The sequence below is a fragment of the Pecten maximus genome, chromosome 9 (assembly GCF_902652985.1).
Source record: "Pecten maximus chromosome 9, xPecMax1.1, whole genome shotgun sequence".
NCBI lineage: Eukaryota > Metazoa > Mollusca > Bivalvia > Pectinida > Pectinidae > Pecten > Pecten maximus.
This window is the reverse complement of record NC_047023.1, coordinates 4,008,251-4,034,431: the sequence shown is the minus strand read 5'-3', so window position 1 is coordinate 4,034,431 and position 26,181 is coordinate 4,008,251. Positions and strand designations below refer to the sequence as shown.

Sequence of the window (26,181 nt, the reverse complement as noted above, 5' to 3'; positions counted from 1 at the left end):
GGACCATAGTTATAGAGATGTGGACCATAGTTATAGAGATGTGGACTATAGTTATAGAGATGTGGACCATAGTTATAGAGATGTGGACTATAGTTATAGAGATGTGGACCATAGTTATAGAGATGTGGACCATAGTTATAGAGATGTGGACCATAGTTATAGAGATGTGGACCATAGTTATACAGATGTGGACCATAGTTATACAGATGTGGACTATAGTTATACAGATGTGGACCATATTTATAGAGATGTGGATTATAGTTATAGAGATGTGGACTATAGTTATAGAGATGTGGACTATAGTTATAGAGATGTGGACTATAGTTATAGAGATGTGGACCATAGTTATAGAGATGTGGACCATAGTTATAGAGATGTGGACCATAGTTATAGAGATGTGGACTATAGTTATAGAGATGTGGACTATAGTTATAGAGATGTGGACATAGTTATAGAGATGTGGACTATAGTTATAGAGATGTGGACCTATAGTTATAGAGATGTGGACCATAGTTATAGAGATGTGGACCTATAGTTATAGAGATGTGGACTATAGTTATAGAGATGTGGACCTATAGTTATAGAGATGTGGACCTATAGTTATAGAGATGTGGACTATAGTTATAGAGATGTGGACCTATAGTTATAGAGATGTGGACTATAGTTATAGAGATGTGGACCTATAGTTATAGAGATGTGGACTATAGTTATAGAGATGTGGACTATATAGTTATAGAGATGTGGACTATAGTTATAGAGATGTGGACCATAGTTATAGAGATGTGGACTATATAGTTATAGAGATGTGGACTATAGTTATAGAGATGTGGACTATATAGTTATAGAGATGTGGACTATAGTTATAGAGATGTGGACTATAGTTATAGAGATGTGGACTATAGTTATAGAGATGTGGACTATAGTTATAGAGATGTGGACTATAGTTATAGAGATGTGGACCATAGTTATAGAGATGTGGACTATAGTTATAGAGATGTGGACTATAGTTATAGAGATGTGGACCATAGTTATAGAGATGTGGACCTATAGTTATAGAGATGTGGACTATAGTTATAGAGATGTGGACCTATAGTTATAGAGATGTGGACTATAGTTATAGAGATGTGGACATATAGTTATAGAGATGTGGACCATAGTTATAGAGATGTGGACCTATAGTTATAGAGATGTGGACTATAGTTATAGAGATGTGGACTATAGTTATAGAGATGTGGACTATAGTTATAGAGATGTGGACTATAGTTATAGAGATGTGGACTATAGTTATAGAGATGTGGACTATAGTTATAGAGATGTGGACCATAGTTATAGAGATGTGGACTATAGTTATAGAGATGTGGACCATAGTTATAGAGATGTGGACTACTAGTTATAGAGATGTGGACTAATAGTTATAGAGATGTGGACCTATATAGTTATAGACATGTGGACCATAGTTATAGAGATGTGGACTATAGTTATAGAGATGTGGACTATAGTTATGAGAGATGTGGAACCTATAGTTATAGAGATGTGGACCATAGTTATAGAGATGTGGACGATAGTTATAGAGATGTGGACCATAGTTATATAGATGTGGACCATAGTTATAGAGATGTGGGACCATAGTTATAGAGATTGTGGCCTATAGTTAGAGAGATGTGGACCATAGTTATAGAGATGTGGACCATAGTTATAGAGATGTGGACTATAGTTATAGAGATGTGGACTCATAGTTATAGAGAATGTGGACCATAGTTATAGAGATGTGGACCATAGTTATAGAGATGTGGACTATAGTTATAGAGATGTGGACCATAGTTATAACAGATGTGGACCATAGTTTATAAGATGTGGACTATAGTTATAGAGATGTGGACCATAGTTATAGAGATGTGGACCATAGTTATAGAGATGTGGACCATAGTTATACAGATGTGGACTATAGTTATACAGATGTGGACCATAGTTATACAGATGTGGACCATAGTTATACAGATGTGGACCATAGTTATAGAGATGTGGACCATAGTTATAGAGATGTGGACCATAGTTATAGAGATGTGGACTATAGTTATAGAGAAGTGGACCATAGTTATAGAGATGTGGACCATAGTTATAGAGATGTGGACCATAGTTATAGAGATGTGGACCATAGTTATAGAGATGTGGACCATAGTTATAGAGATGTGGACTATAGTTATAGAGATGTGGACTATAGTTATAGAGATGTGGACCATAGTTATAGAGATGTGGACCATAGTTATAGAGATGTGGACTATAGTTATAGAGATGTGGACTATAGTTATAGAGATGTGGACTATAGTTATAGAGATGTGGACCATAGTTATAGAGATGTGGACCATAGTTATAGAGATGTGGACCATAGTTATAGAGATGTGGACTATAGTTATAGAGATGTGGACCATAGTTATAGAGATGTGGACCATAGTTATAGAGATGTGGACTATAGTTATAGAGATGTGGACTATAGTTATAGAGATGTGGACTATATAGTTATAGAGATGTGGACTATAGTTATAGAGATGTGGACTATAGTTTATAGAGATGTGGACTATAGTTATAGAGATGTGGACTATAGTTATAGAGATGTGGACCATAGTTATAGAGATGTGGACTATAGTTATAGAGATGTGGACTATAGTTTAAGAGATGTGGACTATATAGTTATAGAGATATGGACTATAGTTATAGAGATATGGACTATAGTTATAGAGATGTGGACTATAGTTATAGAGATGTGGACTATAGTTATAGAGATGTGGACTATAGTTATAGAGATGTGGACTATAGTTATAGAGATATGGACCATAGTTATAGAGATGTGGACTATAGTTATGAACAGGAACATAAAGATGATGGTCATAGTCCAATTCCAAATCACGTGGACAGCTGATATATATGTCTCAATAATGGAATCAATTTTAAAACAGTATAGTATTTTTTTTTTCAACACTCAACATTATTGAGAGCCTTTGATCTGAGTGAGTGCAAAAGGCAGTATTTTTTTTTCCATTTCAACTAACTGATGTTTTTAAACTGATGTCTACTTCATATACTTATTACCAATTCATAAACATGTTTTCAAATTTAGATTCACCCAACTGTGAGCCGCAATCAATAATAAATTCAATGAACACATATAGTCATTGTCATAATAAATAATAATGCACATATTTACAAGCTTCAGATTACCAATTTTGCACCTAAGCATTTGGAAAGACAAACAGACAAGTTAGTAACTGTAACGCTATAACTGATACACACACGACAGGTAAAGACAAGTTAGTAACTGTAACGCTATAACTGATACACACACGACAGGTAAGTGTTGATGTGTAGTCATACTTATCACACCTCAAGTCATGCATAGCCATCTACGTACACCTTAAACACCAGCCATCAGTAATCAGTACTACATTCTAATAAAGCTATCCTATTTTTACGGTCAACTGACATCAGTAATAAGTAAGACATTCTAATAAAGCTATCCTATTTTTACGGACAACTGACATCAGTAATAAGTAATACATTCTTATAAAGCTATCCTATTTTTACGGACAACTAACTGAATCTATACTTTCGTTCCATCTCCTAAAATATGTCTTTGCCACAAGCAATAATATGGTTTTCTTTTCAGTCCTTTTCTTCAAGATCACATACAGCGAAATCCTACACTATATAGTTATTAGTAGTTCTTGTTTTAACTTTTCTTTTTTAATATATTACGGTTTTTCTTAAGACATTCTATACAAGCTGAATGGGGTCAAATCATTGATTAATTATATTTCATTAGAGGCCCCCAATGTGTGCCAGACCATATCAAATGAACAGAACTCTTGACTTTTGGATTTTCCTTGGTCAACATTACACCTAACAATAAATCATTTGATTATAATTAGCATTACTGACAAATTCCAAAAGAAACTGAATTATTATTTCTAAAAGTTATTATGCGAAATTAAGCTGACAAATTGAGCCTTAATATAACACAACCTGTTGAAGTTTTTATTCACAGTTATGTATATATATTACTTCAGGATAACTAATAAACACAATAAATATATATGTCAACAATCTCTATGTAAATAATAACACCCAATGTAGATTCTGATCCCAACCAAGCTTTATGTCGTATCCATGCTGATAGGAAATAGCAAATTTGAATTCAAATAAATCACAGGACCCAAAGGGTTTATATCACTCAAATGGATATTTAAACAAATATGAGAGAATATTGTTCTAGGAGGCATTTTACAAATGTCCTTCGTTTATAATCCACTGAAAGTCAGGCTTCCCATTATATTGTCTCATATTATACAATACCAGTCTTATATACACTCAATGATACTCAAAACCAAATTCATCAAAATCCCTTTTTCCATAGAGATTTAAAACAATCATGATAAAGGAAATGTTGAGGGAGAGCCAGACAGACAACAGACACCAGACAGACAACAGACGCCAGACAGAAAACAGACACCAGACAGACAACAGACGCCAGACAGACAACAGACGCCAGACAGACAACAGACACCAGACAGACAACAGACACCAGACAAACAACAGACATCAGACAGAAAACAGACACCAGAAATCAGACGACAGACAGACATGACGTAAAGAGTGAATGTTGAGGGAGGCCAGACAGACAACAGACGCCAGACAGACTACAGACGCCAGTCAGACAACAGACACCAGACAGACAACAGACGCCACACAGACAACAGTCACCAGACAGACAACAGACGCCAGACAGACAACAGAAATCAGACGACAGACAGACATGACGTAAAGAGTGAATGTTGAGGGAGGCCAGACAGACTACAGACGCCAGTCAGACAACAGACACCAGACAGACAACAGACGCCACACAGACAACAGTCACCAGACAGACAACAGACGCCAGACAGACAACAGACGCCAGACAACAGATGCCAGACACACAACAGATGCCAGACAGACAACAGACAGACAACAGACGACAGACAGACATGACTTAAAGAGTGAATGTTGAGGGAGGCCAGACAGACGACAGAGAGGTCAGACAGACGTCAAAAGCCATGGTAAAAGCTCACCAGTGTGACAGCTAATCAAAATGAAGGAATTAAAATTTGTCAATCATTTCCCTATTGTTTTTAATCAGCAATATTTATTTAGAATTATTAGCTGTTCATTATGCAATATAATGTATTCAATCTGGTTTGACTTTTTAAATCTAAGCATCAGTGAATTTAATTAAATTAAAAATTACCATTTTCATAAAACATTATTTTACAGGCCCCTTAAATAATTTGTACTTTAACAAACAGAAGATTCATGCCACTTTTACAGATATGAGATTTAATTTCGAGTATTCATGTCCCGATATAACTATGAGATTTAATTTCGAGTATTCATGTCCCGATATAACTATAACAGATTCTGGATGTAATTATCAGTACATCTTGGTATCAAAACATGCATTCAAGTCAATGGTTCTCCGGCCATTAAAGATCAAAATACACACATGCTTTACACATAATACTGCATTGAATAAGTCATGGTCACAATCAATATATTGATTTAACATATTTGGACCAAAATGGTAAAATACAATGTATATTGAAATAAATGACATGTAATTACACCTATTTTTTTTAAACTAATATCCCATTCATAGATTTGCGTGAATCAGTCTTTAATCAATCTAGTTTATGAATATGTAAAGATCCTTATTTGAATAAACACTTATAACCAGAGGCAAGCTAACATATATATGCAAATGTAGATAAACAGCCAACATTGAAAATTGACACAACATAGTGTAGTCTAAACAGAAGGGTTTTTTCATGTTTCAGCCCATTCTAATGTCTCTGTACAGGAACAGGCTAGGTACAGCCTTAAAGCAACAGCAATGAGTTCAAAAACCTTTGTTCATATAGAAATCAGATCACTACAAAGGCAATGTAAAACATGTAGACATCGTAATACAACACCTTAGTTAGCTAAATACAACTCATCCACCTTCAGCTATATACACCTCACCTGTCAGGGCTATAAACCTCAACTGCCAGCTATACCCACCACACCTGTCAGCTATACCCACCACACCTGTCAGCTATATACCCATCACACCTGTCAGCTATATATCCACCACACCTGTCAGCTATATACCCACCACACCTGTCAGCTATATACCCATCACACCTGTCAGCTATATACCCATCACACCTGTCAGCTATATACCCACCACACCTGTCAGCTATATACCCATCACACCTGTCAGCTATATATCCACCACACCTGTCAGCTATATATACCCACCACACCTTTCAGCTATATACCCACCACACCTGTCAGCTATATATACCCACCACACCTTTCAGCTATATATACCCACCACACCTGTCAGCTATATACCCATCACACCTGTCAGCTATATATACCCACCACACCTGTCAGCTATATATACCCACCACACCTGTCAGCTATATACCCATCACACCTGTCAGCTATATATACCCACCACACCTTTCAGCTATATACCCACCACACCTGTCAGCTATATATACCCACCACACCTTTCAGCTATATATACCCACCACACCTGTCAGCTATATACCCATCACACCTGTCAGCTATATATACCCACCACACCTGTCAGCTATATATACCCACCACACCTGTCAGCTATATACCCATCACACCTGTCAGCTATATATACCCACCACACCTGTCAGCTATATACCCACCACACCTGTCACCTATACCCACCACACCTGTCAGCTATATATACCCACCACACCTGTCAGCTATATACCCACCACACCAGTCAGCTATATATACCCACCACACCTGTCAGCTATATACCCCCCACACCTTTCAGCCATACTACATACCCAATCTTTTAGCTATATAAATGAAGACTGTGTTGAGATGTCGACAATGTGCTCTAACAATAAACAAGTTTGGTTAAAGTTGGACTCATACTTTCTGAAAAATGGCTCTTACCGCAATGCCATCGCCATCACTGCTGGAAAAGTAACTGAATATAATCAAAGTTATAAATTTTACAGCCGACAATATGGGCATTATTTTGTGCAATAAATAGGAGGATAACACTATGTTAATCTTCAATTAACTACCTGATTTATCTAAATAAGAGGTACAGATACTCTATGAATATGTATTTTCCACCATAGTGACAAATGGCCACACTGACACATGTTAATATCACCATAAAATGTCTACGGGACTTGATTGGCTTCACTTGTGCTTTACACACACCTCAAACTCATCTTGTACGAGGGATTGGTGTTCAGATTAGGTTTGGTTTGATATTGTTTAACATCTCGACAAGACAAAAATGTCCCAAGTCTTGAAGAGGGCATGGAAAAGGGGGTAATGCCACATTCAGATGCTGCATGACAAATATCAACCTTTACAAATCCACTGGAAATGCGTAGGGGCTGCAGTGGCCAAGTGGTGAAAGTGTCCCAACACTTTATCACAAGCCCTCCACCTCTGGGTTGCGAGTTTGAAACCTACGTGGGGCAGTTGCCTGGTACTGACCGTAGGCCGGGGTTTTTTCTATGGGTACTCCGACTTCCGTCCACCTCCAAACATGGCACGTCCTTAAATGACCCTGGCTGTTAACAGGACATTAAACAAAATAAACCAAACAAACCTTGCGTTCTAACGACACATGGTTCATTGGATCAGTACATTCTGACGACACGTTTGGTCCAGGGATCATTGCGTTCTGACGACACGTTTGGTCCAGGGATCATTGCGTTCTGACGACACGTTTGGTCCAGGGATCATTGCGTTCTGACGACACGTTTGGTCCAGGGATCATTGCGTTCTGACGACACGTTTGGTCCAGGAATCATTGCGTTCTGACGACACGTTTGGTCCAGGGATCATTGCGTTCTGACGACACGTTTGGTCCAGGGATCATTGCGTTCTGAAAACACATTTGGTCCAGGGATCATTGCGTTCTGATGACACGTTTGGTCCAGGGATCATTGCGTGCTGACAACACGTTTGGTCCAGGGATCATTGCGTTCTGACGACACGTTTGGTCTAGGGATCATTGCGTTCTGACGACACGTTTGGTCTAGGGATCATTGCGTTCTGACAACACGTTTGGTCCAGGGATCATTGCGTTCTGACAACACGTTTGGTCCAGGGATCATTGCGTTCTGACAACACGTTTGGTCCAGGAATCATTGCGTTCTGACAAAACGTTTGGTCCAGGGATCATTGCGTTCCGACAACACGTTTGGTCCAGGGATCATTGCGTTCTGACAACACGTTTGGTCCAGGGATCATTGCGTTCTGACAACACGTTTGGTCAAGGGATCATTGCGTTCTGACAACACGTTTGGTCCAGGGATCCCTGTGTTCTGATGACACATTTGGCTCATTTTATTAGTGCATTTTGACGACTCGTTTGGTTTGGTTCATTTGATAAATACATCTGAAGAAATCCTCCTTTCCCCACCCCCACACCTCCCACTCCCACACCCACCCCCTTTTCACTCTCCAAAATGGTACAATGGTCAAATATTAGAAACTGTCACTTAATGTGTGATAATTCCTGAATCAGCTCTATGACAAATGGTCTAGGTTTATAATGTACAAACATAATTATTAAAGTCTAAAGCAATGACCGATATATATACATTGTACATAGCTATACTTATAATGCCCTTTATATATGTCTACGGATATACCTACTTAATCCTGGTCAACATTTACAGCTCTGGTCAAAATAAAGGGCACACTTTATATAAGTAGCGCATTAAGAGTAGGTTTGATAGCGACAATAATGTCAGAAATTTAACGGTCACAAAAAGAGCCACATTCATAATTTACAGTGACCATGATCACACATACTTATAACATTACTTATAGAACCGCTGGTTATAATAACAACACCTACTTATAGCTTAAAATTTAACAACTGATCATGAATAGGGAGAGCAGTGTTGGTAACAAAAAAATAACAAGAGGCCCAGAGGGCCTGTATCGCTCACCTGGATTTCATGAGATATGAAACAAGAATGATGATTAAGTATATTTGTCACTGGTATTGCTTTGTCAACATATCATAGGCATTTCATATGGGTACGTGAGTTTTTTTTGCCAAAAAATGCATTAATCCATGAAATGAAATGGACTTTTGGGGCAACCCAATAGGGATGCTACCACACAAATGTGAGTGATATCCATTGCTAAGTTTCAGAAAAGAAGTTGTTTAAGCCAATTGACCCCTTTTGACTCCGCCCTCTGTACCCTGGTGGTCAGTTCCTTCCTTTATAAATTTTGAATCCCTACCCAAAAGGATGCTACCAGTCAAATATGAGCTGTTTCAGAGAAGAATTAAGTTGTTTATATCAATTTACCGTAGCCAAATTGACCCCTTTTGGCCCCACCCCTCAGCCCCCTGGGGGGTCAACCCCAAAATTTGTACAATTTTGAATCCCCACCCCATGCATGACCATGCTACCATACAAATGCAAGTGATATCCATTGCTTAGTTTCAGAGAAGAATTTGTTAATATCAATTTAACCAAATTACGCCCCTTTTGGCCCCACCCCTCAGCTCCAAGGGCATTGACCCCGTCATTTGTACAATTTTGAATCCCTACCCCAGGGGGATGCTACCAGACAAATATGAGCGATATCCATTGCTTAGTTTCAGAGAAGAAGCTGTTTATATCAATTTAGCCAAATTGATCCCCTTTGGCCCAGCCCCCTCAGCCCCCAGGGAGGTCGACCCCATCATTTGTATAATTTTGAATCCCGACCCCAAAGGGATGCTCACAGTCAAATAGGAGCAATATCTATTGCTGGGTTTTGGAGAAGAAGTCGTTTATATCAATATAGCCCAATTGACAACATTTGGCCCCGCCCCTCAGGCCCCTGGGGGGTCAGCCCCATCATTTGTACAATTTTGAATCCCAACCACATAGTGATGCTGCCAGGTAAATATGAGCGATATCCATTGCTTGATTTCAGAGAAGAAGTCATTTATATCAATATAGCCCAATTGACAACATTTGGCCCCGCCCCTCAGGCCCCTGGGGGGTCAGCCCTATCATTTGTACAATTTTGAATCCCCATCCCATAGTGATGCTTCCAAGCAAATATGAGCAATATCCAATGCTCAGTTTCAGAGAAGAAGTCGCTTATATCAATATAGCCCAATTGACCCCTTTTGGCCCCGCCCCTCAGACCCCTGGAGAGTCAGCCCCACCATTTATACAATTTTGAATCCCCACACCATAGTGATGCTACCAGGCCAATAGGAGCAATATCCTTTGCTTGGTTTCAGAGAAGAAGTCGTTTATATCAATAGAGCTAAATTGACCCCTTTTGGCCCCGCCCCTCAGACCCCTGGGGGTCAGCCCCACCATTTGTACAATTTTGAGTCCCCAACCCATAGGGATGCTTCTGACCAAATTTGGTCAAATTCTGATCTGTGGTTATGGAGAAGAAGTCAATTGTTGACGGACGGACGGACGACGGACGACGGACGGACGGACGACGGACGACGGACGCTACGGTATGGCATAAGCTCACCTTGGTCCTTCGGACCAGGTGAGCTAATAATACGGGGTAGTAAACAGGAAGTGACCAGAGTCTCCTCCCCTTATCAACAGTAGGGGGAGGGGGAGGGATCTATGAGAGACTTCTACTGTACATACATTTCTGTGTATATATATACAGAGCGACCTACACCTACAAACATAAACCCTACATACTGTGCCTGATTTATAGCCTGGCTGAAATAAACAGCCAAGCCGGTTTGAGCTATGAAAATCCCTCCTTACACCCACATTAAACCTCTCCTTGGTTTGTACATATAATCACTATACATAGTGTACTTTACAGTGTTTCTTATCACAGAATGGCCCTTGTTTGTCTGCTGTTCTCCCTGCTGTATTACAGGAAGTTCAGGGACCACATGATGACCTGCTGTATATTCCTGTACCCTGTAGCAGGTTGAATAAACACCAGAAGCTCTAGGTATTTGTAAGGCTGTTTATATTCCACAGACTGTGTGATTGTTTACCCAAGACTATAGATACTGGCCTGCTGTCAAACGGAGATACTGGCCTGCTGTCAAACAGCCATGGTCACTTTGGTCATGTTTTACTATGTCAAAGACCATGTCATGTTGCCAACGGTCAATACTGTTGGCATCATTGGCATACAACACAACTCTATAAACCAAACAGTTAAGGTTGTTATGGTGACTGAATGTTGTCAGACACAATTGTACAATGTGGTTGTTATGGTGACTGAATGTTGTCAGACACAATTGTACATTGTGGTTGTTATGGTGAACGAATGTTGTCAGACACCGGTGTATAATGTGGTTGTTATGGTGACTGAATGTTGTCAGGCACAAGTGTGGTTGTTATGGTGACTGAATGTTGTCAGGCACAAGTGTGGTTGTTGTGGTGACTGAATGTTGTCAGGCACAAGTGTGGTTGTTGTGGTGACTGAATGTTGTCAGACACAAGCGTGGTTGTTGTGGTGACTGAATGTTGTCAGACACCGGTGTATAATGTGGTTGTTATGGTAACTGAATGTTGTCAGACACTAGTGTACAATGTGGTTGTTGTGGTGAACTGAATGTTGTCAGACACCGGTGTATAATGTGGTTGTTATGGTAACTGAATGTTGTCAGACACTAGTGTACAATGTGGTTGTTATGGTGACTGAATGTTGTCAGACACTAGTGTACAATGTGGGTTGTTATGGTGACTATTTGCAGACACTGGTATATTTGACTGAAAGTTGCTAAAGACACTTGGTAGGTTAGGTTGCTATATGGACAGATAAAACTTCAGTTGTCTGACAGAAGTACTTGTGTACACACTGATTTACTAGTGATGTTGGTGTGGGGTACACACAATCATGACATGGCATTTAACAACAGCTCCAGCTGTATCAGTGCTACAGAGTTATATGTAAACAAGCCAGTATTGACTTGTCCCATCAGTATTGATGACTGGCAATACCCATTACGTCACACTCAACAACAGCTCTGTAGTAGGTTAGGTGGAAGCAAAGAACAATGCAATCCTCAATCAATGCTACTAGCTATGCAGCAAAAGTGTGTAGGCCTATAGAAAGAAGTTGTGTGTAACCTGGTGCCTTGCACTAAAGCAAACACATGCAGCCGACATATTACTGACCAGCTTCTCTGCAAGCTACCACACATCATCCGTCTCTAGTACAAATTTAAATGGAAATAGTTATGTAGTGTCCTTGTCTACCTAACCCCCAAAGTAACCAAGGTCATTATAAACTGACCTCCACTATAACCAAGGTCATGAGTAAAACTAACCTCCACTATAACCAAGGTCATTTGTAAAACTAACATCCACAGTAACCAAGGTCATTTGTATAACTGACCTCCACTCCACAATAACCAAATGCAAGGTCATTTGTAAAACTGACATCCACAGTAACCAAGGTCATTTGTATAGCTGACCTCCACTCCACAGTAACCAAGGTCATTTGTATAGCTGACCTCCACTCCACAGTAACCAAGGTCATTTATAAAACTGACATCCACAGTAACCAAGGTCATTTGTAAAACTAGCATCCACTATAAACAATGTCACTTATGCAAGTTTTTTCATAAACAAGAAAAAAATTGCAAGACAGATATTTGACTTCTGCCATGTGACCTTCTGTCACCTTTACAATGTAAATATCGACTCATCAAACATATTTTGTCCTACATGTATACATGACCTTTACATAAAGTGTGATAGAATTTCTGGAACAATTATATATAATGATCAGTTTGACCATTTTCAAATTCATTTGACTAATTAGTTTTCTATGAATAGCAACGGTGACCTTGACCTTAGAACCAAAAAACATTACCTCACCTGAAGTTATCCCATATTTGGTATGAAGTTCAAAATAACAAATGAAGTCAGCCTAGAGCAATTGCATCCATTGGCCACAGGATAAAAATCGGTATTAAAGTCCCATCGCAAACCCCCTCTCCCTCCAAAAAATGGTGGGACTTAAAAATCTATTAAGTATATAAGATCATCTGAAAAACCACCCAAAAATGCCTATAAATGGATCATCAAATTACAGTGTTCGAAGGTAACTGATCTAATAATAGAAAGTTCAAAATGTCATAACAAACTGTTTAGCCAAACAGAAATAATTTAATTATGTTAGGAAAGCAGTAGAGTCTAACAGAGTGGAAAATGTAGAACAATCTAAATGAATTCTGTTTAAAACAGGAACAATATATTTCACTTTTCATTGTCATCGACGGGAACATACATGTATGTATATATATATTTCATAACAGCTTTTAACATTTATTGGTTTTAATTCAAATCTACAAACATCAAAATTTATAAATTATCTCAGGCGGGCCTCAAATGACTGTTTGTAGAACAGTCTGTATACCCAACCAACCATTTTTTCCTCCCTTTAAACACAAGCTACCCGGACCAAACACTGCCCGATTAGGTTTTATCAATGGCTATATTTTTCTTGAGATATTCCAGGCTGATATACGATAGGCCTGCAAAACAATGTAATCCCAGCCATACAAAACTGGTGTATGCAAAATTCCTTTGAGTTGTAAGGTTGTTCACAAAAAAGTTAAATAATCTAATGGTAGACCCCGACTTGAAATTAATGCCTTCTTGTGAAATTTGATACATGTTGCGACGTGATAAAACCATCATTTGCAACACACAACAATGGCAAACAACACAAATGCACAAGAAACTTCCTTTTGCACCTGTATCGTATACAGAAGTAGTTTTATTTAGTTAAATTTAAACTGTGGTTTGACTATACATAACTAAGCTGGTATATATGTCACTTATAAAAGAACTAATATAAGGAATAAAAGTCAGTCTTGACTGTCCATTAAAATTACACTAAAGATCATCTGTATATAGTCAAACTTAAGTCAGTCTCACTGTCCATTAAAATTACACTAAAGATCATCTGTATATAGTCAAACTTAAGTCAGTCTCACTGTCCATTAAAATTACACTAAAGATCATCTGTATATAGTCAAACTTAAGTCAGTCTCACTGTCCATTAAAATTACACTAAAGATCATCTGTATATAGTCAAACTTAAGTCAGTCTCACTGTCCATTAAAATTACACTAAAGATCATCTGTATATAGTCAAACTTAAGTCAGTCTCGATCTCACTATCCATTAAAATTACACTAAAGTTCACCTGTATATAGTCAAACTTTAGTCAGTCTCACTGTCCATTAAAATTACACAAAAGTTCACCTGTTAAATTTTAAGCTAGTTCTTCATGAGTTAATAAATACAAAATTTGACCTTGATTTCAGTCCTTCATATCTTGACCTTTGCTCTGTTGACCCCAAGTTTTATTCTGAGCAATTTTGCTTTATAATAAATGTTTATGTAAAAGGTCTAAAATGTGACCTTGACCTTTGACTCAGTAACCTTAGCTTTTGGTCATTTGACGTAATTGTTAAATATTAATTCTGACCAACTTTGCTTCATAATGTCATAGCAAAATGCTTTCTAGTTACAAAATTTGACCTTGACTTTAACTCAATGACCTTGACATTTTGTCATTTGACTACCTGTTTCATTGTGACCAACTTTTGGACCAACATCAGTTAATAGAAACAAAATTTGACCTTTATCCCAGTGTCCTTGACCTCTTTGATCCAGTGACCTAGACCTAAGGTCAGTTTACTCCTTATTCATTTCCCACCAACTTTGCTTAAACAGAATGTTTATCAGTGAAAAGATAAATAAAAAAAAAAAAACCTTGACCTCTGAATTACCTTGACCTTAATTTTTGACCTCAGCATGTATTTTTGTGAACTAAACAAACAGATGACCATGGGCCTGACTAAAGCCTATAATACGGAGACACACCCACGTTCAAACTAAAGCCCAAGTTATCTGTACGGCAAGGCAAGCACACCTTTGAAAATACTTGGCGAGTCATAGCGTGTGAGTAATTATAAAACAACATGTCCCAGATTCTGAACGAATGACAGCCTTTTTCCAGGAACTTCAAGGAGTGTGCATTTCACAATATTTGATCATAATCTTGACTCGTGCACCAAATCCTGTACAGCTACTTGCTAACTACACATTTAATCCTTAAATACCAACAAAGATCCATAAAATCCTACCTGTAGCAATGAACAACCACTAAACAAATGAAAACATTTACAAGTGGTTATCAGGGAATTATACAAGGAATCCTCAAGTACAGGAAGTCTTACTAGACACATGTAAACAAACTCAATGTAGGTGGATAACCTTGAGAATCATGATCTCTACAGCCGGTGCAACACTTGCGTTCATCTAAATGTTATAAGGCAGTCAAAAAAAATAGTAGTTAATTTGCACTCCATTATACAAAGTCACCTGAAATTCCAGGAAATGTTTATAGTCTGCGGTACTGTTATTTCAACATTAATTTTATATAATTATCACAGATTCAATACACCCCCATCTGTCAGAATGCTGCAGGTGCTTTAAAACATGTCAGATTGTTTCTGAATCAGGAAGAATAAATTGAATTTGTAATATCCTACTGCAGTTTGAAAAGATCAATAAGTAATATCTGTTATAACACAGCGGTATGGTAACATTCATCCCATCATTTAAATTTACATCAGAGTCTAAGAGTAAGTGTACGGATTAGCAACCATTTTTCATATCACAAACATATCAAGATTTCATCGAGCTGCGGGTTGTCTACATGCAGAAATGGAAAGCAAGCCAGTGTTCCAAAATACCTCTAAAAGAGACTTGTACACCCCAAAACAGGTGTTTTTCCCTCAATTTTCAACAGCTGCCCTTTAATATTATTATAAAGCATGACGAGGGGAATCTGAAATTCTAAAATTCAATCAAATATTCTTCCAAATCTATTTCATCCAGTAGGAACAATGTTGAATCTTTAAAATATAAATGCATTCAGTGATTTTTATATACATGTAATCTAGATTAAATAGGGAAAGAAAAAGACCTCAGATGATGTTATCCATATCACAGGCAGATAAATAAATCTCTCATAAACAAATTATTATCGTCCACCCGAATCAGAATGTACTGAAAAATAACCAACACACATATATATATATACTACAGAACATTAGTTTTTTTTTTTTTTTTGTTTGTCTCAATTTAGTTTGATGTCTTAGATATTTGATTTGAAAAATGTTCTTTAATCCTGTAAACTGTTTTGAGTAAGGAAATGATTTTTTTAGTGCAGACCACAAAGACACAATGCACCAGCTTAAGTATGCATGATCATGATAGCTTTATTTAATTACGGTATAAGTATACTCAAGTTCAGCCTGAAGAATTACAATTCTAGTAATTCACAGTTATACTCCATCTTGAAGTGTTCCGTTAGGGTTTTAAGGGGTAATTAATAAAATCTGTTTAAATATATTTTTCATCTGTTTAAGTAAACAAAACACTACATCGTAGTCAGTTGCAGCATGATACACAGTTTTATAATTAGTAAAAACAAAAATCTACATTGGTGTCATTATACCAGCTGTAGATATGTAATTTGAAAACAACTTCACGATTGGACAATCCTACTCGATCCCCATCCCATTAAGAATTTTATAACTTTCTTTTTTTCTCGTAGTCTATATATACTACTGTTATGGATGCTTTCGATTCTACAGCCAATGTTTTTACTTGTGGAAATTATAAGTCAACTGTTGCATGTGACCTTTCCATATCCATGATCCTCTGTTTCCACTGGTATATAATAATTCAATCCTTTCAATCGTTTTTGTTTATTTTTTTGACAATTATCTTTCAAATATGGCAGAAATATTCTATATGCCATTATGTCAGACTTAATAACATTTTTCCCCTGTTGGGTAATTAATAAATTGTTAAAAACTATTTTAATTATTAAAAGATGATTTCAAATCTAAATTATATTGAGCAATTCCATAATACATCAAAATATAAATCATAGAAGACATATTGAAGGTATAACAAAGGAAAGTCTTTCATTACACCCAAACTTAAGTACAGAAAATTGATACCAGATACCACAAGCACCTGTAAACTGATATAAAAAGATATCTAAAAATAGCACACCAGTACAGACTACAAGCATGAACTGATCATGTGACCACTGATTACTCAAGTTGTTTTGGAAATTAAAGTCAGTCAGGCTGTCAGTGGACAAGGTCACCTAGACTCTGATTCTTAGTACTATAATCAAACAGAGGCAACACATCACAACAAAAAAATCAATTGTTTGTTATAACTATCAAAGGTAGCCAATGTCCGACTGTTGATCGTCCAACAGGTCAATATACTATTATAGTTTGGTCACCGACCGTAAACATCTGAAGAGAACAAACCAAGTTTGTGCTAATATACAGTATACATACCCGAATCTATAAACAAACATACTAGGGTATTGCTAAAGCAGTACCTGTCCTCTATGCACTGGCCCCCACTAAAAATAGTAACTGTGACCCTGACCTTGACCCCGAAACTGAAACTTGTTTCATATTTTGTCCTTTATAACATTGTGTGAAGTGATATCAAAATCCCACAAGGAATAAACCACTACAGCACTGACAAACTTTGGCGTATAATTACATACTGATACAAGGACACACTGGTAACCCTAAAACCTTGAATATACTTGTGCGAGTTTGAATTTTTCAGTGAAAGTGAGAGTACAGCTTAAGAGGAAAACCTATAGTCCCCCCAGTTTCACCTGTAGGGAAATAATTAAGTATTTTCCATCAGATATACCAGAAAAGGAATAATTATGTCATTTTAAATTACAACGTACCTATATAGGATTATTTTGGGTTATTCAACTCGGGTATCATAACTGTTGTTTCATGTCTTTGCAGACTCATCAGATTGGGCCCAAAGCTTCAGGACACTAGTTTTTACTGTATCAATATGGCATGAAATTCAAAAAATATATAGAGAGGATATCTAACAGTGTCTTCAGTAATACCAAATATATTTCACGAGTGGGGCTAATATTTTGATAGTATACATACCCGAATCTATAAATATCAAAATATTAGCCACACGAGTGAAATATATTTGGTATTACTGAAGAAACTGTTAGATATTCTGTTTATTACATTTTTTATCAACGAAAAACCTACTCCGTATGCCAACTAGGCCTACAGCGATAATTTGTAAACAAAAAAAGTAGTTCCTCTTGTCCAGGTGCTGACATATATGTCGGGCTTTCTGATTGGTCAATTATTTTGGTATTTTCTAATCATTAATTTGATTGGTCAAATCAGCAAAAGAGCTATTTTTCACTAGTGAAAAATATCACTTTTATGGAATGAATAAGTTTTGATATTTCACTGGTAAAAATGTAATAAATATATATATCTAAATAAATAAAATAACCATGCACTACGAAGAGTTTTGAAAATATTTTCATACAACTATCAGGTATGGAAGCTGATACAGTAAAATGATACAGAACAGAATTGCTCAGAGGACATTAAATTTGTTTATGTAACTTATTATTTGGGAAATGGCAGGAGTTAAGATCATTTCACATTAGATACAATGCATTCCCTCTACAGTAAATTAACTTAATTGACGATGTGAAACTTGACGCTCTATTACAGAAATTAGACCATGACTGTAAAGAATGCGTTATGCTCTACGGTGCAGTATACAAAATATTATCTATTGTGTATGTAACATATTCTATTCTCATTATGTATCATTAAAGAAAACCTACAGCTTTGAATTAAGACTACAAGTCTAAACCAATCATATGAAGTATACTAATAATTTGTTCTAACAGGTATATACCAGAATCAAATATCACAAAACTGGCGATATTTACACAACGGCCATTTGCATTTCATTTCACCGATTTATGGTAATTGTCCCATTGTTTTCTAAAATTTAATAAATACTATATATATACAAATTCTTTTAAAATTTTCATTATATAAATGTATAAATCTGTTTCCGAAAATAGCAATACTAATATGATCTTAGTACAAAAGAACCTTTTGTGCAATAGTTAATAATTTTATATCTACAATGTGTCAGGGTATCAATAAATAAACTAGTTGGTAGCTTAGTAATATTTAAACTTTTTGTATTTAAAGCGACTGCCTCCTCTTAAATGGATAGATTTATATTGCAGTATGCATTTCAAAGTCACACATGGTTAAATATCGCATTAAATATTCTTGCAATGAAGTTTCAGAAAAAAAATACTCCATATTAAATTTTTCTATACATTTCAGGTTTCATTGCTGAATTCTCTTTTTATTCATTATTGTTTTACTGGGGTTAAGAAGCGACATTCTGACTTTAACTGTACTTCCTTGATCATTTCAATAAATTCTTTACTGTGCAGGGTAGGTACAAAACCTTAGGGTTGGTATAGTAGGAAAACCTGAAACACAACCTTTCTTTTATTTGGCAAAAATATGTAATTGCAAAATCACATTGGTTCAACATTTATCTTGTTAATAAACTGTCTAAAATTTCAACATTCAGGGACAGAATTATCTGCATTTTTCACACAAAATAACTACAATTCAAAGTGAGAAAAAGAACATTTTTGCTAACAGAAATGAGTAAGAATATTAATGCATGAGGATCAATTGATAATATACTACAGAACTGGTAAAAATCTTCTTTTTTTTTTTAAAAAGATTTGTAGATCGTCTTCTTACATGATCGACAAGCAGCAGTAATCACTTGTGCACTTCTCTTCCTGCGCACACAAGAAAACCTGATTGACACACTTGCTCCACGGAACCTGGCTTACTGGAACTGCTGCTAGCTATGTCATACAGTTTGATAAAATCTTCTGGACTGCCTCTAGCTAGATGTCATGCTAGATGTTGTAATTCTGAGCTAAAAAGATAAACCTACATCTACGTTTTAATGCTACTGTAATAACTTTCCAAGCACTGTGCATCCGACATGCCGATACTCTATTGAAGAAATGTTGATGTCATCTTGGAGGACAAAGCCTTGTTAACTAAATATATATAAAGTCCTGCAATGTCCAATTGGGAATTGAATACAGGGCTTTTTCTCACTGGTTTGGGAAGTGGCCTTTTTGTCTCATTTTGGGAAGAAAATTGATGAATTGGAAAAGATTTTTTCACAAGTAAATTAAAATTTTGGGAATTTGGCTTAAATCTTAAATAATTTCAGTTGGGAATGGGTCCCATAAACTGCCCCAGAAAGCCCTCAGAAAAACCCCTGGAATATTTTCAGGGCTGCAACGAGTACAGAATCTTGTCCCTGGGTACGCGAATTTGAATATCTGACCCATACCCGGCGGGCCGGCCATGGCCAGTTAACCAACATATTTTGACCATACGCAAATCACATTGTTTATACCAGGGATGAGATCATGAAATTGACACTTTTTTAACTTGCTGGTGATAGTAATCTTTTTCTTGTATCAATTATTAATATGTAACAATAAAACTATGCATTAATTATTTGCGGTAATGTTTTCGATGAGCTTGTGTTATAACACAGTAGGAAGCACAACATACCATTCGAACAGCCTCTTGTACATGTGACATTGGGAAAGCTAACGAAGGTTCCCATGTCATGACAGTATAATGATCAATTGGGAGAAATTAAAATTGTAACAATGATGCATAAATGAACAAGTTGCAAAGAGATTGATAAAGAATATCTCTGGTGAGTAAAAACTGAATAAATGACTTAAATATTGGGATGTTTTTTTTTCCTTTTTTTCGTTGACACTAGAGGATGCCAGTATTTTGTTGGGTACCTTAGTACACATTTTTGAATCTGGGTTCTCGTCAAACCTAATGGTGTGAAGTTACTTGGGTACTTGTAACAGCCATATTTTTTTCTAATTCCCCAAACTAACTCCTTCTTGCTAGCTATATAGGGGCAACATGCAGATCTCGTACACCACAAAAGCATCATCTTCCAAAGATGAACCCCTTAACATATCTTCAACAATTTGAAGGAAAAAAAAAGTACCACAAATAGTCTGAAATGGATTTCTATCTGATAGAGGTCAAAAGGTCAAAATATAGGTTGAAGTGAGCTTCTGGTATCATAGTGAAGTGGGTACATGAATACAGTGGAACTTCGTTAACTCGAAGTCGACGGGACCACGAAAAAACTTCGAGTTATCCGAGTGTTCGAATTAAGCGAGTTATCATTTTTGGTGAAAAGTTTGGTCAATATTTGTCAACATTATATAATCATTATAACTTCGCTCTGTCGCTCATCAGTTTAGTGTGAAGACTGGTCAATACATGTACATATATATGTAATGTTTCGTTATGTCACTTGTGATTTGGTGTAGTTTTGTCGATATACAGTCACGATAAAGTTTCTTTCACTTAGTCACTTCAGTAACGATCTGATGTGCAAGTCATGTTTGCAAAAGGTAAACGATAAAACGGAATTCGACAAAATAACAAGTTATTAATGTCAAAACAAATAACCGTTTAAGTTTAACACAGATTGCATACAAAACGTAACAGAACCATTACCTTTTATTGGACATATATAAAATACTGTTTGATCGGCCTACTTACTTTTTATTGATAACCACGCCATTTCCATGTGTATTAGCACCGGAAGTTGGGCTGCGCATGTGCGTATAAAATGTTACTGTAACTGAGTTGGCGTTTTATCCGATTTAATAGACAGCACTGACCGTTACAGTTGTACTCTGAACACCTCGGCAGTAATTACGCTATTGTTTCAGCAGTTTAAAGATTTAATAGGCGCCGGTGACTGTGTCATTTCTACACCTGTAAAAACATCAGCCGGGTAGATCTACCGGTGTGTCAGAGATTAGTTCCGCTTGAGCGAACGGGTAGATGAGTTGTTGACTATCGTGTGTACTGATATCGGCGACCGCCTTGGGAAATTACCTGATGTAAGTAAAGCAGTACTTTTTATCACCAAGACTTGTTGTTATAAGATTCAACCGACAATTTCTTTTATGAATTTATGAAACACTTATAATAGCATGTAGTTTAGTAGTGCCGATATGTTCAGTATTACAAACGGAATTTAGCTCTTAAAAAATGTCGGCGTTTGCCACCGATCGACGAAAATTATACTTCGAGTTATTCGAACATTTCAAGTAGGATTTTTATTGTTGGGACCAAATTTTTACTTCGTATTATCCGAGTTTTTCGAGTTATCCGAATTCGAATTATCCGAGTTTTTTTTACTAAGATAAAGAGAGAATTCGGCCGGGACCGGCGAGGTACTTCGAGTTAAGCGGGGTATTCGAGTTATCCGAGTTCGAGTTAACAAAGTTCCACTGTACATTGTTTTCCAAAGACAAACACCTTACAAATGTTAAACTATGCCCCCATGAAATATACATACAGTAACGTATAGTTTGAAAAGCACTTTTACCTGATGGAGGTCAAGGTCATAAAAAGTTTTCACTGATCCATCGTGACAAATTCTCTTCTCATTTTGTACATGCACACAAATCTTAGAAAAATTTCATGTAAAATAATTCAGAGATGCACATATACCACTGTTTTACAAATTGGGGAAACAGTGATTTGACATGTCCGTGAAACAATGTATCGGCTATACTACTACCTAGATGTATAATACAATGCCATTACATTGCATGAGCAAGGACAGTAGCTCCTGCCCCATTAATTGCTGCAATAAGTCAATGTTTATATATATATATATCCATGATACACTTAACTAAAACAAATCATAAATATAACCTAACAAAAGGCTTTTTTATCTTAACCATGACACCCAGAATACAGTATATCTGACCTCATGCATTCAATACAGTATCCCTATATAGCTGTCACATCATATGTACAGATACATGGCCATGCATTCAACAGTTTCTACATGGTTTTGTATATATAGTTTCAACATCTTTGTCCAGTGGGGATGAAAATTAATACCTCCAGCTGTTTTAATATGGTAATCCTAAACAGACAATTTCTTGCTTTTTGACAAGGATTCTTAAATGTAATAGTTCAAACCAATTAGTACGATTCAGTGTCAAAGTTAATTTAGTTATGTACCAGTATTACTTCATTTCAATGCAAATTTGAATAAAACTTGCAATGAAATGTGAAAAGATGATCCTTAAGCATGTAAAAAACTGGCAAAGACATTTTTTTGAGGGCAAAGCAAGCAGTGTTGTTGTTTTTTCTCTCTCTCTCTCTCTCTCTCTCTCTCTCTCTCTCTCTCTCTTCTGGATTGAGATGAAGATTTGGTTCTAAAATGTCTGTCTGCCCTGCCTGAAATATCAGCAACATGAAAATTAATGGAGAATTTGAGGCATTTTCCTGAATACTGAATAATGGAAATGTTGTGAAAAAAATATGTAAAATTATATATATACATCAAACAATGCATATTGTACAATAAAGATCTGAGGGGAAATGCAAACTTAATGTTTTACAAAATTATGAATTAAACAATGAGTGTTAATCAACCAATAAAAGGAAGTAATACACATCACATGGCCAATGTTAATTATCTCCAATCTCCATAAAAATATAAACCAATATAATTGTCTAAAGTGACAAACTTATGATAAACAAACATTATAAAAAAACCTTTCAGCAGGGTTAAAAAAAACACAAAATAATGCTAAACAGCTAAAGCATCAAAGTACACACTTTCTTTCCAGTAATGTTTTGGAATTAAAAAAAAAACAATTTTTTCTCTTCTATTTCATTTTTTAAAACATATGGGCATCATACACAATATGCACCTATAAGCTACATAATGTTTTTCAAGAGAAAAAATAAGCATATAAATTAGAATTAGTTGACTTGCAATTGTGTACCAACATATCAATGAGCTGAATTTTATATACCAATCATTCAGTTTTTTATCGGAAATTATTATATATGATTGATAACACAGGGAAGCAAGTTAATTTGGCATGTTTGGTTTAACTTTTTATTAGATTCCGATGGTTGGGCAAGTTTAAACAAACTTAATTCAATATTTTTTTATTAAAATACTTAATAGGGAATCTTATTTTGTTCCTGTTTTTAAATTTTTTTATGAGAAATATATGTGAATTTTCTGTTATAAATTAGCAATCTTTATGAAAAAAATAATAAACATTACTCGTCATTGTTTTTGTTTAGATACAAATGTGTGGACAATTGTCAATTAACATATATATTTATATATCATTTTTAGGTAGAAGTTTCTGGGAGAAATATTAAAAGAAAATTTAATTAATATTTAGGTGACAAATTTCAAACTGAAATTACTAAAGAATACTAGTGAATTGTTGCACATAGATAAAAGATAACAGACTTTCCCTAATTGTTTGTGAAAAAAAGTTTAAACACTATGCAAAACTTTCTTGGAAAAAAATGATATGCTAGGTAAAAAAGATACTGCTTTTTCACAAAATCAACATTTAAAAAACCCATGCAAATAATTAACCACATACTAAACTTTCCTGGTTTCAATAAACCAACAATTAAATGAATACCTAGTGTATTAAATTTGAATACATTAATGAACCACATTTTTTTTCTTTTCTTTTTTTTTAATATTTGCAGATGGCTGGCCTTTTTTTTAAGCTGAAAAACAAGAAACTTAAAATTCCTATGTCAATGATATAGTGTGGTCAGTAACTGCAGCCAATGATCCATGTATGGTGTTGAACTTAGACTTGATGACCAACCATGACCTTTGTGGACAGCAGACCATCCCATCTCCTGAGGTCAATCCACAGCCCATGTGGTCAGGCTGGATACACATGCTATATTATAACACAATCGTCACATGGTTTGAAAGTTAAAGTATGCATGCTTGCAATCTATAAATTAAACATACCACCATAAAAAACCCGATAAAATATAAGTGTTATAAAGTGATGTGCATATATATAGTGTAATGTCGAGACCTTTCTTATGAAATGAAATACGCCTTATGCATGCCTGCTTGTGTACACCGGAAGTTGGACAGTCACTCAAGAATTCATTCATCAGAATTGGCGCAAACTACATGTGTACAAATGACAAATGACGAGGAGATTCAAATGTACTTATACACCTAAACAACATTAATACTTACTTATTTCTTGTTTAGTTTCAACGCCCGTCTCTGCAATTTGCCCGTTTACATTAGATCCAGTTGTTGCCGCGAGAAACGCCACACAGAAAATGCATAACGCAGCCTTCAATGTTAACTTACACATATTTAGAATAATATCACAGATATATTAAAACTTGCTTGTTGACAAGTATAGTTATTACTGTATCTAAGCGTTTAATTAAAAAAGTAATATATTGTACTATGACACGTCACACTGCCGATGACGATACATTCCTATTGGATTGTTTATCAATGAACTCCACACACAATCGGCCATATTCCAAATAACAGCAGGCCTAGGACATGTTGTTCCTGTAAAACTGAAGATCGTTTAAATTCACATCATGATAATTATAGCAGAAACAACAATAATCAAGACATTATTACGTGAAGATAATCCGCTGGGTTCATGAAAATATCTAAATCCACTTGAAATGTTGATTCAGTACGCACAGAAATACCGAGTAAGGCCTTGAACTTCGGCGAGACTGTCAGTAGACTTTGTGCGCAGTAGAACCAAGAAAATACCCATGTCGATTCCTCTGTTTGTCTAATTCATTCATTTCAACAATAACTGAAATGATTAATATCCATCTGTAACACTTTTGTCGACTCAGATGTAAAATTGGCAAAGTTAATCAAGAAAAGGGTCACCATAATCCAGACAGAATCGCACAGCATACACAATCTAGCGGAAAAACAAGACGTAAACAACCTCGTAAAATGATTGGTCAATTACACCGTCGGAGCTAGAAAGATCCTATGATCCATAGTTTCGAATCCATAGTGATCAAGGCCAAATATCTATCACTCGTTTCATTGTTTGGGTATATCCGTTCAGAATTAGAATGTCTGTCATTAAAAAATCCGGTACATCGAACATAACATACTTAACAACACATTTTTCGAGAAACTTCTAAACGTGTGTCATGGTAATCTGAATGATAAGTAGGCCTATATCGGTCGACTACTATATCCCATAACATTATAAATGATTGACTTTTTACAATATACCGTGTTTGGAAACAAAACTA

The 26,181-nt window shown here is 36.1% G+C and overlaps 1 protein-coding gene across 1 annotated transcript in view; it reads right to left on the bottom strand.

Annotated features, from left to right (window-relative positions):
• The window catches only part of LOC117334736 (insulin-like peptide receptor), a 92,878-nt gene extending 67,029 nt beyond the window's left edge, over positions 1-25,849 (bottom strand). The window contains 1 exon segment of the mRNA XM_033894529.1: positions 25,127-25,849. Within this exon segment, the coding sequence (XP_033750420.1) occupies positions 25,127-25,250 (124 nt within the window). The 5' untranslated portion in view covers positions 25,251-25,849.
• Between the last annotated feature and the right edge of the window lie 332 nt (positions 25,850-26,181).